This window comes from Miscanthus floridulus, chromosome 5, assembly GCF_019320115.1.
Source record: "Miscanthus floridulus cultivar M001 chromosome 5, ASM1932011v1, whole genome shotgun sequence".
Classification (NCBI taxonomy): domain Eukaryota; kingdom Viridiplantae; phylum Streptophyta; class Magnoliopsida; order Poales; family Poaceae; genus Miscanthus; species Miscanthus floridulus.
The window spans coordinates 107,696,242-107,710,440 of NC_089584.1; the positions used below are offsets into that span (position 1 = coordinate 107,696,242).

Sequence of the window (14,199 nt, forward strand, 5' to 3'; positions counted from 1 at the left end):
TTCGGGGTGCTTAGTGTCTGGTGGAAGACGAGCACCTCCGTAAGCGTGTTATTTCGGACGATTCTGCCACAATTAGCATGTCATGATTATTCTCTAGGCCTGTATGCTGTAAATGTTGTCCTACTGATAGCATGATAGCTACATGACTTGCAACGAACTACGGTATCTTTAGTCTTGCACGACAATGAACTACAATATCTTTAGTCTTGCACGACAATGGCCATAGCGGTGTGGGACATCGTTGGTACAACGACGCAAGCATGACGATGACTTATTCTGGGTCGATATGGTGTAAATGTTGTCCTCCTGATGGCATGGTAGCTTCATAGCTTGCAGCGAACTGCGTCTAGTTTTACATCGTAATGACTAGAGCGGTGTGGGACATCGTTGCCTCCATTGGTAATAACGGCGTGAGCAAGATGGCTTATCACCTTGACAACGGCGATAGTGGCACAACATGATAAACGACTAGGGGTGGTTGGTCCTCATGGTGTGGCCGTGGTTGTACGCATAAGTTTTTGAGAGAAATGGTATAGAGCTATGAAGAGATGGCATGTGTTGAGGCCTCAATCCATTCGGCCACCATGGTTAGTTGCTTATAGCTGTTAGCTTAGTTTGTTTGTTGTTGCTGCTGCTTGACCCTTTTAAGGTTATTGTTGCTCGGTTGTAGACTCAGCCCGGGTAACTTCTTCTTTTTAATATAATCAGCAGTTCTCTTGTCTGAATGTTTTTTTAATAGACGATTCCAATCTCCTCTTTTTAACGAAGATGGTTTGAATCCAATCATGTCAGACGACCACTAAGTATAGCAGATGCTTGTGTCACGGCCCTGGCCACTCTGTAGACCTCATGCTGTACAAACTTCCACGACTCCGAAGTGTTGCTGCTCCGAGCGCTGGCTATTGCATTGGCTATACCGGGATAGATTGCAGTATCCCAGTCATTCTGATCTGAAGGTCCATACACCTATGGATGGGAACACTTACTGTTAGTATAACTATAGCCTTATGCAATTTCCAGAGAGGAAGGTGAGTGCTTTGCGCATGAGTATCTGCTCACCAGATGCTTAAACCATTCTTGCTTGAAGATGCCTTCCCTGCTAGTGAAAGCTCGCTCGGTCTGCATAAGCCGGTCATTAAGCTGTCGGATTTTCAGTGAATCCTTGTTCAGCTGCTTGCTCAAGAGTTGCTTTTGAAGTTCCTGAAAGTCCCATGTCTCTTAGTCATCACAGTTCACAAAACGCAGTATGGTAGACTGTAAGTTTTGCAATAACTCGAGCAGCAATTCTCAAGTGAAGGTACCTTTTGTTCGTTATTCACTTTGGTAGCTGCTGCCCTGAGAGTCCTGATTGAGTTGTACAGTGGGGAACAAGTGACAGTTGTTCCCTTCACTTCATTCTCTACCGTCTTTGTGTATTCCTGCCACCGGAAGAAATTTAGGGCTTCGTCATGTTTCCATATTAACAAGGATATCTATGTTAATTTTTCTCTGTCCCCTGTGTCTGAGTGGCTCTACTGGCCTCTACAGAAGCAACATTTAGTGAACACTGGAGACGTCTTACCTCAAGCTCAATTGCATAGGACATGTAATTGAAGGGTAGGATCTCTTCATTTGCCAACCTCAAAGCCATCATTCCCCATATGCTAGCAGCTGCAAGATGAAAAATCTTGGTTACCATGTCGTGGTGGCGCAGATAACACCTCAACTAATATTATGCACAAAAACAGCATCATTGAGCAGACCTGCCACATGCCTACGGAACCCAGGATCTCCGAATTTCGCCATCCATACGTAGTCATCATATAAGGAGTGGTAAACCGGATATCCTGGTCCTACAAAAGCAAAAAGTGCCCAGGAAAGTTCATTGAAAAATACAAAAGTCACTGAGCACACAAATAGCAAAGAGCAGGGGCATTACCTTCTCCAAAAATTATATTCATCGAAGGAATACCAACATGTTGGACAAATGCTGAATAGTCTGATCCTCCATCACCTAGTCTTAGAACCTTAATGCAGGAGATACGCAGTGAATAGTGAGTAATGTTATATAATTTGTCAGGAAGTAGAAGTGGTTTCCCCTCCTGAAACCACATAATTCTTGAGGGAATAGGGATGGAACTGAAACTCAAAGGAATTTGTAGCTTGATAACAATGCAATCACTATATAATAGTGACAACTAACTGGGTCCTCAGCACTACACAGAGGGTAGACTGTTGGATAAGCAAGTTGCAACAACTCACCCGAGGAGGAATGCTCGATTTAATCCATGAATCATACACAGTCTGAGATGAATTATCAGGATCTTGAACCTTCACAAATTGACAAAGAGCAGTTTAAATTTTGGGCATCGTAACAAGGAAAATACTATATTCATATTGTTGACTACTAACATGGGGACCAAAAGCAAACAAAGTTTAACTATAGTATCATGTTTTCCCTCTTCCTGGGTATGCTATTATCACTAGTTTCAGGTAGGATGGACATACCACTTTAGTTACTTGCTGGAGTAACTCGTCAAGTTGGGGAGTTGTAGAAGGCAGGAATCCTGGACCAACGACTGAAACGTCAATATTCAGATAAGCAACAGCTCTAGAATATAACATCTCTCGGTTTTCTTCAACCCATTCAGTAGAACCTGTCTGAGTAAATGCAAATGTGATCAATCTTGCTGTTTTAAAGACGAACAAGAGTGGTTCAGAGATAGAAACACACCAGTCCGTATTCTTCCGCATCCCAACTACAAAAGATAATGGTTCTTCGAGGTCTCCATCCTTGCTTTTGCAGCATTGAAAACCTTTGAGCTAACTAGATGGACAGAAAGTGAAATAACATGTTATGAACCAGATAAGTAGCAGATCGTGTATCATGTACAGTACAATATTGAGGTCAGGCATAGAAACATGAAATGGAACTAAGGTTCAGTCACTTCAGCTTACTATTCAGTGGACATGGCTACTTTTTTTTTAACGAACATGGCTGCCTTTCAATTACGTGGAAGCAATTTTATGTACAAGACACGTCCAAACGGCCAGGACCACAGATTTCCTCAAAAACACAAGGGGAGGGGTTAAAGCCTCAGCAACAAGCGAAGACCTAGGCAAGGCACCTAACTCTAGGTATTAAACGAGGACATGGCTAGTACCTGCTCTAAACTACTTTAATCAGTATTTTGGCATAGTAGGTCAACAAAAACAAAGCGTACTAAAGTATAGAGAAGACATTTTGTAACTGACGACTACCTCAATCATAGCTGCTGTTCCACTGTTGGGATCGGATGCACCAAACGTCCAAGCATCGCGATGGTTACCAAGAATGACATATCTAGATCACAGAATGTTAAAAATTCTAAGTTCAGTCACATCTTTGGCAGAAAAAGATATAATATTCAATGTGGTTAAATTGTGCCAACGCCTATATGCAAATAAGCAGATCGAAACTTCTTCAATATCTGTTTAACTGTGAGTACCTCAGAGGCTAGGACGGAGTCTAATTGTTTGTTTTTGTTCGTTCAAGAAAAAAGTTTGCTTTCAAGGAAATCGTTTTACAGTCATGAGAGGCTGAGATACTACAAAGCTACCCATATAAAATGAGCCTTCAGTGAAAGAGTTTCCAATAAATTAAAAGAACAAAAGAGCTTGCCCTTATGCATCTGGTTCTTAATTGTGCTTAACTATTTTTTCTCTTGAAGGAAAGATTTTCATAGCTACTGTACATTACAAGGAAGACCAACAATGGCCATCCCAAGCCAACCTGAATATGTATGAAAAGTCAGAGTGTTTAAATTACATAGTAGATATATTTTCCAAAATAATGATGTACCTGCAGAACCTTCCGATGTGCAAGTGGGCCCTATCCTGTATAGGATATGCTAACAGGTTTAAAAAAATATGGAGCACATGATTATAGAATTTTGTAGTACCACGTCCACGCCGTGCACACCTTGACAGGACATCATATTTTTTTCTTCTACATAAATTCCTTATTAACTCTCTTAAATCATTAGCTAATAGGAAGGAAATTTCGTGGACACCGGGTCCTATAATTTCTTTTTTCTTGGCAAGCGAAAAGAGTTATCAGATACTTTCATTTTTTTTTATCTTTGTACAATAACGAGTTAAATGCATGAGCAGTCCGTGAACTTGTCAAGGATGCCACTTAAGTCCATAAACTTTGAAAATACATTTTTTGTCTCTAAATTTGTTAAGTTATGCACCGCAATGGTCGCTATGGTCCACAAATAGACTTACCATGTACCATTTTACAAGTTTAGGATGTGTGGTACATCACTTTTAGAGACTCAGAAATACATTTTCAAAGTTCATAGATCTAAATGACATCTCTTTATAAGTTTAGAGACCGCTCTTTAACCTTCTATAATCTAGTATATAAGGTCAACGACAGCACTGTTAGAGTATTTATTTCCTATCATTTACTGTTGTACCGGCTGCCCCTTGGGTTTCTACCCAGTGTGCCGCCTAGGGACTCCCGGCATGTTGCCTAGGGCTTCCCCCCTCTTAATTCTCTAGTTTAGTCTATCTCTATATATATGTAACTCTATTGTAATCCTCCATTAAGTGAATCTAAGCCTATTGGCATTCCTCTATCATGGTATCAGACTAATCACAGTCTTGGGCCTTTCCACCTCCCGCCCACCCCTCTGCTTCCGCCCACCTCTCTGCTTCGGCTGCCGTGCCTCATCTTGACGGCTGCAGCGCCTCTGCTTCGGCTGCCGCGCCTCACCTTGACGGCTGCCGCGCCAATGGCCTCCGGCGGCTCAACCTCCGGTGCCTCAGCAGCGTCCGTCGCGACTCAGCTTCGCGACGAAGCCCTCGCCGCCGCCATGACGCTGGAAGAAGAGGCCGTCTCCTTGCGCATCACCAACTCCGAGCGTAGTCAGCAACTCCAGGAGGAGGCTGATCTTCTCAAGTCAGCCGCCGCTGCCCAGGAACGCGTCCGTGCCGCCGCTGCTGCTCTTGAACAAGAGCGCGCGCAGGCTGACATCCTGGAACAGCAGGCCGCTGCCCTCCGTGAGCGTCTTCGCCCGGAACACCTCCGGGACGACAACACCGTGGACGGCGACGACGACCGCTCCGAAGTTGCGGCCATTACTCATCTGCACAGCCAGGCCGCCGCTGTCCAGAATATCAAGAACTTGATCCCCATCGTTCTTGATCTGCAGTCTTCCAACTACTCCAAGTGGCGCGGCTACATTCTTCTCACCCTCGGCCGATTCGCTCTGAAGGACCACGTCCTCAGTGACGATTCCCGCTTCGCCGACCCGACATGGTCACGCATGGACTGTGTGGTCGTCTCCTGGCTCTTCAACACCATCTCCTCCGACCTCCTGGACGTCATCCACGAGCATGACGGCATCACTGCTCGGGCGGCCTGGCTCGGGATTGAGCAGCAGTTCCTGAACAATCGCGAGTCCCGCGCCATGCTCCTCGACGCCGAATTTCGCACCCTTTCCCAGGGCATCCTCTCCATCGATGATTATTGCCGCAAGATGAAGAGTATGGCCGATGCTCTTGCCGACCTTGGCGAGCCCATCAGCGACCGCACTCTTGTGCTGAATGTTTTGCGTGGCCTCAACGAGCGCTTCCAATTCATGTCGCAGCTCGTCACTCGACAACGGCCGTTCCCTTCGTTTGTTGACGTCCGTGCCGACCTCCGCCTGGCCGAGCTCAACATGGCGCCTCCCTCGGCGCCTCCCTTAGCTCTCCTCGCCTCTTCGTCCAGCAAGCCTCCTGCCTCCTCGTCACCATCTGGGCCGGCATTCCCGCGCCCTCCACAGGCTGCCGGGGGGTGTCACCTGGCAGCAACCGTGGCCGGCGTCGTCGCGGCGGCCGTGGCCAAGGCGGATCGCACAGCGGCTCGCCAGGCGGATCACAGTGGCCCTCCATCCTCAGCCCATGGACCGGGTCCATCCATATGTGGCCAGGGTCCGCCCACAGTGGTCCTCGCGGTCCACCACCTCGCGTCGGCCCATCTTCGTCGCCGCAGCAAGCTCTGATGACGGGCATGCCTCTTCCTGGAGCATACTGTCCTCCAGCTCCTGCAGCGTACTACCAGGCGCCCACCCCGCTGTCTCCTTCTGCATGGTCACCATGGGATCCCCAGTCCCTCGCCAACGCCTTCAGCACCGTTACCCTCACCCCGCCACCAAGTTCCTCGGACTGGGTTGTCGACTCGGGCGCCACATCTCACATCGCTTCCAACCCTGGTATGGTCACCATGTCGCCATCCTCTTTTTTTCCTTCCTCCATTGTGGTAGGCAATGGTGCCACCTTACCGGTCGTTGGCACCGGCTATTCTACTCTTCCTGGTCCCTTTCATCTCAACAACGTTCTTATAGCTTATGATATTATTAAAAACCTTCTATCTGTTAGACAGTTCACCTCTGATAATCTCGTTTCTGTTGAGTTTGACCCACTTGGTGTTTCTGTGAAGGATCTCCGTACCAGGAACGTCCTCCTTCGATGTAACAGCTCAGGGCCCCTCTACACCCTGCAGCTCCCGTCGTCGCGCTCCGGTTCCTGCGCTCTTGTGGCCACTCCCTCCCCAGCTACTTGGCATCGTCGCCTCGGCCATCCCGGCAAGGCCACTCTTCAGAGCCTCGCCCAGTCTTCTTCAATTATCTCCAGCAAACCCGATGATGACTCCCTCTGCCACGCTTGTCAGCTTGGGCGCCATGTCCGCTTACCCTTTACTAGTTCCTTGTCAAGAGCATCTCATAATTTCGAGTTAATCCATTGTGATCTATGGACTTCTCCAATTATCAGTGTATCCGGATTTAAATATTATCTCGTTATTATTGATGATTGCTCTCATTTTCTTTGGACTTTTCCTCTTCGTTTAAAGTCTGACACTTTTTCTGTCCTCACTAATTTTTTCGCCTATGTGCTCACCCAGTTTGGTTGCACCATCAAATCTGTGCAATGTGACAACGGCCGTGAGTTTGACAACTCTGCGTCTCGTGCTTTCTTTCTTGCTAAAGGTGTTTCTCTCCGCATGTCTTGCCCCTATACCTCGCAGCAAAATGGCAAAGCCGAGCGCATGCTTCGAACCACCAACAATGTCACCCGCACCTTGCTCTTCCAAGCTTCCATGCCCCCCTCCTATTGGGCTGATGCCCTTGCCACTGCCACTCACATCATCAATCGCCTCCCCACCAAAACTCTACAAATGAGCACCCCTCTCTTCGCGCTCTATGGCACTCATCCTTCCTATCATGACCTCCGGACTTTCGGCTGCACCTGTTACCCCAACCTCACCGCCACCACTCCTCACAAGCTCACCCCACGTTCTTCTCTATGTGTTTTCATTGGCTATTCTCCCGATCACAAAGGTTACAGGTGCCTCGATCTCGCCACCAACCGTGTCATCATCTCTCGCCACGTTGTCTTCGACGAAACAACGTTTCCTTTCTCCCTTCGTCGGCCCTCACCTCCTACCCACGAGCTTGATTTTCTAACTGATGATGACTCCCTGTCAGTTTCCCTTCTTCCTGCAGGTATCCCTAGGAGCGCAGGTCCCCTGCCAGCACCTGCGCCTCTGCGCACCCCCTCCCAGCCTGTGCCATCGGTCACTCCGATGCCAGGACTGGGCACGCAGGTGTCCAGGCCACCTCCTCCGGGTTTCCCCGTGCCCCGGCCATCGGTCATCTCGGTGCCTACCCCAGGCACACCGACGTCCCGGCCCATGGCGCCCCCCCCCCCCCCCCCCGCAGACATCCACGACGCCTCCTGTGCAGGCCCCCCCCCCCCCCCGGCAGTCTGCCCCTGCACCGGTGTCCATGACGCCCCCTGTGCCGGCGCCCCCGGCCTCCTACTTCGACAAACCACCCATCGTTCATGTCTACACCAGGCACGCCCCAACACCCAACTCGCCACCAGAGTCCCCTGCTGGGGCTCCTCCTCGACGCTCCGGCATCATTCCATCTCCACCGCGCTTTGTCAAGAGTGGTCCTTCACTTCCAGCCGGCGCTGTTCCCATCCCGCCCGTCGCCAATTCTCATGGCATGGCGACTCGTGGGAAATCTGGGTACCAGCAGCCCCGTCTTGCCCTACACACCGAGGCTCTGTCCCCGCTACCGCGGTCCTATCGTGACGCTCTTACCAATCATCATTGGCGTCGGGCTATGGAAGAAGAATATGCTGCTCTCTTGGACAACCACACTTAGGACCTCGTACCTCGCCCTGCCAAGGCGAATGTGGTCACCGGCAAATGGATTTTCAAACATAAGTTCCATGCTGATGGCTCCCTGGACAGATACAAGGCTCGATGGGTACTTCGCGGGTTTACACAGCGCCCCGGTATTGATTACGACGAAACCTTCAGCCCTGTCGTCAAGCCAGCCACTGTTCGCACCGTCCTCACTCTGGCTCATTCTTGGGACTGGTCGATCCATCAACTTGATGTGAAGAACGTTTTCCTTCACGGGACATTGTCAGAAACGGTGTACTGCTCTCAGCCCACTGGTTTTGCCGATCCTACTCTTCCTGAACATGTCTGCAGGCTCAACAAGTCCCTCTACGACTTAAAGCAAGCACCGCGAGCGTGGTACAGCCGGTTTGCTGCTTGTCTGCTCTCTGGGATTCACTGAAGCTAAGTCCGACACCTCTCTTTTCATCTATCACCGCGGCACCGAGACAATTTACTTGCTCCTATATGTGGATGACATTGTTGTTACAGCCTCCTCTCAGCCGCTCTTACACCGGGTGATCGATGCACTGAAGAAATAATTTGCCATGAAGGATCTTGGTTCCTTGCACCATTTTCTTGGCGTGGCAGTTCAGCGACAGAAGGACACTCTGTTTCTCTCACAACGTCAGTACACTTTGGACATTCTTGCTCGTCATGGCATGAGCGACTGCAAGCCTTGTTCCACCCCTGTTGACACTTGTGCCAAAGTTTCTGCTGATGTCAGACCCTTTGTTGATGATCCTACAGCATATCGCAGCCTTGTGGGCGCTCTCCAGTACCTCACTTTCACCCGGCCCGACATCGCGTACGCCGTTCAACAAGTTTGCCTACACATGCATGATCCCTGGGAAGTTCATCTCGTTGCTGCCAAGCAGATTCTTCGCTACCTTCAGGGCACTATCGGCTTTGGTCTTGTCATTCCCCGCTCTGCCCCGACTCAGCTCATCGTCTACACCGACGCTGACTGGGCTGGCTGCCCTGACACCCGCCGCTCCACCTCCGGCTATGCTGTCTTCCTCGGTGGCAGCCTCATCTCCTGGTCGTCCAAGCGCCAGCCTACTGTTTCACGATCGAGCGTCGAGGCCGAATACCGTGCAGTTGCCAACGGCGTCGCCGAAGCCTCCTGGCTGCGGCAACTTCTGCAGGAGCTGCATCATCCTCTGGATTCTGCTTGCCTCGTCTACTGCGACAACGTTAGCGCCGTCTACCTCTCCACCAACCCCGTTCAACACCAGCGTACCAAGCACGTGGAAATCGACCTTCACTTCGTCCGGGAACGGGTCGCCCTTGGGGCTGTCCGTGTGCTTCACGTTCCCACCACGTCACAGTTCGCCGATGTCTTCACCAAGGACCTCCCTTCTTCTGTTTTTATGGAGTTTCGCTCCAGTCTGAACGTTCGTCCTAACGACGTTCCGACTGCGGGGGGGGGGGGGGGGGGGGGGGGGGGGGGGGGTTAGAGTATTTATTTCCTATCATTTACTGTTGTACCGGCTGCCCCTTGGGTTTGTACCCAGTGTGCCGCCTAGGGACTCCCGGCATGTTGCCTGGGACTTCCCCCCTCTTAATTCTCTAGTTTAGTCTATCTCTCTATATATATATGTAACCCTATTGTAATCCTCTATTAAGTGAATCTAAGCCTATTGGCATTCCTCTATCAAGCACTACAAAAGTAGTGCTCTCAACTGCCCAAGTGGGCTGCGTGAACTTCAAAGGTTTGACAAAACAGAAAGATGCAACGTCACATTCCACCAAGAATTTGTTACCTAATAATAACAAGATAAAAAAAGGAACTAGTTACCTATCGGGCTCTTCGGCGCCTTCGATAATGGCAAAGACATTCTCAATTGTTGCCATCGTATCATTCCCCTGCAAAATCCAAAACAATAGCGTCAAGCCCCAAGGCAATGAACCGAAAAGACAAAGGTGCCTCGAATCGAATTGTACATACAAGATACGTTAGGTTCAAAACTGCCGGCCCGGGGCCGAGGCGGTACACGGGGCCGCCCTCTCGGCCCTGCCAGTCCGCCGGCGCCACGGCCCCGCCCAGGGCTCTGTGTATCTCCATCGCGTCCTGAGCCGACACCGGTAGCGCCGGGATGAGCGGCATGTCATCGGTGTTCATGGCCTCCTCCACGCTGACGCGCTCGCAGCCCTCGGACGACGCCCACATCGGCGTCGTCGGGTCGCCCACGCCCCGGAACAGGCTCCCCACCTGCACGCCGCTGGGCGGCAGCCACCGCGAGTCGGGGAACCACCGCTCATCGGGTGCGCCGCCGTACTCCAGCGGGTCAGTGTACACCACCGCGGCCGCGGCGCCGGCGGCGCGCGCGTTGTGCGCGATGTCCTCGCAGTGGATCCTCCCGTACCGCGCGAACGTGACCTTACCCGCGACGTCCACGCCGCGGGAGGCGAGGTAGGCGAAGTCCTCCTCGCGGCCGTAGTTGGCGTACACGGCCTCCGCGGAGACCGACCCCGAGGCCGCGTACGCGTAGAACGTCGGGATGGTATCCGCGGCGGCGGCTGCGTAGGGGTCGTTGGGGTAGGTCTCCTGCTTCAGGGAGAAGGAGGTGACGACGCCGCGGCCTGGCGCCAAAAGGGAGAGGGAGCGGTGGACGGGGTAGGAGAGGAGGACGGAGTAAGGCGTGATGTGGGCGGGGAAGGAGAGCGCGGAGAGCGCGTCGAGCACGTAGCGGGCAGTGAGGGCGTTGGCCTTGGTCCCTGCGACGTGCGGGTGGAGAGTGAGCGCTCGTAGGTGCGAGGCGGCGGTGTCGTTGGATCCGAGGGAGAGGAAGAGCGCCTCGTAGTTCGGGACCGGGTTGGGCGCGGGCTGGAGCGCGAAGAAGAGGAGCACCGCGAGGGAGGCGCCGAGGACGGCGAGCATGGAGGAGAGGAGGCAGAGGAAGCGGCCGCGCGGGTGGGGTTTTGCCAGCGGCGGCGAGGGGGCGAGGAGCGAGGCCGTGTCGGGGCGGGACATGGCGCCGGAGCTGGTGGGCGGTGTGCTCTGCTGTGGCGAGCGGCGGCTAGGCAGGTAGCGGTGTCTAAGCAGCGGGTGCTGTCCACTCCGCGCACGCCGGACAGGAATTCACTCCGCTGGACTGTTGCTGTCAAGCCAACGCTGGAGAATATGCAAATCGCGGTACCTTCTTCAGTTCTTCTGAAAAGGAAATCGCCGTAGGCCTTGCTGAGATCACCTTCAAATTTTAAGTTTTTTTACTCTCCTTCCGTCACATCAATTTTTAGCCGTTTGTATGGATCATTAAATGTAGGTAAAAAAAATAACTAATTACATAGTTTAGTTGAAAATCACAAGATGAATCTTTCACGATTGGACAATATTTACTAAATAAGACGAAAGCGTTACTATTCATCATGTTGCAATTTTTTGCAATCTAACATGGCCGTAGATTGGATGCAGAGGATCCGTCCGCGTTCGTGCTCCACGGTTTTCGCTTTTACACATTGTGAGCAGTGAGCGTGCTCCGTTCCCGGTTGCAGTTACACTGACGGGATGCTTGTGGTTTGTTGTGAAGCAGGTGTCATAGTGGTACGTGGTGCTACCACTACGTCTGTTTCAGTCTGGCTGGACCGTTGACCCTGTTTAGAAGGCGATTTAGGTCTCAGCGACTTGTTAGGTGAGTCTGAGTGAAAATTTCATGAGTTTCGTTACGCATAGGTGTTTTTTTTATGACAGCATCGTTTTTAGCAAGAGAGGAGCGAGTTTATTTAAATGAAACTCTCTTAGCATGATTACTAACTCTATATAAATCATGAAATCAAATGTGTATGAAACTAGTGAATGAAACTATACATTCAGGATAGTATGTTTTATTCATTTTTTTTATTTCATTTTACATGATGTGGTAGTTTGGGAAACAGCGTCATAAAACTCTACACTGAAAAATAACTTTAGTGTGCTGTTTCTTCTCCAAGATAAAAATCAATTCTATAGCATTTAAAGATCATCGCTTTTAAATATCATCGCAAAACCTCCTTTTTGTAAAGAGTCAATGTTTTAAGTCCCCGGGCTAAACCATTTCGAAATGGCTTCCTCTGAAAGCTATGGCCCTGTTCGCTTGGCGAAAAGCCAAGCTAAAAAATATCGTTGACTGATTTGTTGTGAGAGAAAAACACCGTTTCTTCGCTGAAAAACGGCTCATAAGATAAGCGAACATGGCCTATAACGAAAACTATTCCATTTAGGGGTTCTATAAAAAACATAAAAATATTTAATTAGTCATTGCATAAATATAAAGCTAAGAAAAATTCATACACGCAAATAATTAAATTTATGTCCCGGGCTCTCAAATAGCATGTCTTTAGGTCAATTACTTGACAACCATTTAATCAACCAATATACTCGCAGGTTATAGCTACAATCAATATTCATATTCATTCAACATTCAACAATAAAAAAACTCAACAACAATTCAATAATTCATTGCATTATTTATTATAAGTAAAGAACACAAGGGAGAGACATAGATTTGAGTACTCTAGAGCAAAGAATGAATATTCGCTTCTCTTAGGATTATATGAGCTATTGGCTATGCCAAATGATGGTGTTTAATGAAGGTAAAGCGTTCATATGAGCTATTCGCGTCTCTTAGGATTATATGAGATTGGCCTTGTTCGCTCGAACTTACCAGACTAGCTTATCAACCATGAAACATTGTTTTTCTCTTACAATAAATCAGTGAACAGTACTTTTCAGCCTGACTTTTCTGTGGTAGGCCTTAAAAAAGCTATAGCGATGCCATGGTGGGCTATTTAAAACCACGTAAAGAGTAACTTGTGTGAATCGACCATACAACAATGTGGATGCAAATTGGTCCAAAAACTTGTAAACTACTCAAATAAGTGAAATACTCAGCAAATCGGTGCATAAATGGTCCAAACATTGCTAATGTGGTAAATGTACTTGCCAATTCGACGATAGGATTAATAATGATATAGCAAGCTAAAAGTCCCGTTTGGATTTTGATAATTAACGATAACATTTGTAGACTAATCACTAATGTTTTCATGTAAGATGAAAGGTTAAGTATAGTCCACAGTACAAAACTCGAGCTGCCTACACGAAGGCCATGAAGATGAGATGGCATGAATCATGATGCAAAACAGAGTGAAGAAAGAAAGCGAGAGCATGAAAACAAGTAAAAGGCAAAGGTCCCATCCTTCCGAGTTTCCGGTTTGTTTGAGGTTTTCCATTGCGAGGTGTTGACATGGAGAACGATAATATTTTTTAAGCACGTGAGCACATGCTACATAAATTGGTAGCATAAAGGAAACAGAAACCTTATTTTAAAAAAAAGGAAACGGGATCGGCAAGCTAACAGGCAGGTGGCAGCCAGATGTTGCCTTAGGGCAGCTCATAATAGCTGCCTGAGCTGTTCTGAGCTATTTTATTTGTCAAACACTCGTTTTCAAAACAGATTTACTCATGAAGTTGTTTTTCTCATCCTCTCACAAAGACATGAGTTGAGATAAAGCTGAAAAAAATAGCTTATCTTAGCTCCCACCCTCATTTCTCTCTCACATTCATGCATGAAGCTGTTTTGCCAAATAAATTTTCTAAAATAGCTCAGCTTCATCTACAAAGTTGCTCATTAAGCCGTTTTCAAAAAAAAAAAAAAACAGCTCTGCTAGCGAAGTTAATCTGTGCCGAAACTATTTTGTGTGCTTGTTTATCCCGCTGCCAGTCAGACACAGTGAAAATGCACAGGAGAGCTAGTGATTCTATACAAAATTATTGGGTCGACTTGCACATGTTGCCTTCGGAATCTTTTGCGTGCAACCTACCTCTTCATGAATTCTAGACAGATAGCGACCCTCCGTCTACCTCTGCATTTCATATCATGTTAGTTTACTACTATTTTGTGTGCTTGTTTATCCCGCTGCCAGTCAGACACAGTGAAAATGCACAGGAGAGCTAGTGATTCTATACAAAATTATTGGGTCGACTTGCACATGTTGCCTTCGGAATCTTTTGCGTG

General features: G+C 48.8%; 1 protein-coding gene across 1 annotated transcript; it reads right to left on the reverse strand.

The window, feature by feature from the left end:
* Positions 1–606: 606 nt before the first annotated feature.
* Positions 607–11,316, reverse strand: LOC136450431 (probable glutamate carboxypeptidase LAMP1). Its single transcript, XM_066450864.1, has 12 exons — positions 10,155–11,316; positions 10,005–10,072; positions 3,241–3,322; positions 2,714–2,806; positions 2,488–2,640; positions 2,242–2,310; positions 1,919–2,006; positions 1,743–1,832; positions 1,562–1,650; positions 1,302–1,418; positions 1,060–1,200; positions 607–966 (listed from the first exon to the last, which is right to left on the reverse strand). The coding sequence occupies exons 1-12, from the start codon at positions 11,178–11,180 to the stop codon at positions 784–786; spliced, it is 2,199 nt and encodes a 732-aa protein (XP_066306961.1). The 5' UTR covers positions 11,181–11,316; the 3' UTR covers positions 607–783.
* Positions 11,317–14,199: the final 2,883 nt, after the last annotated feature.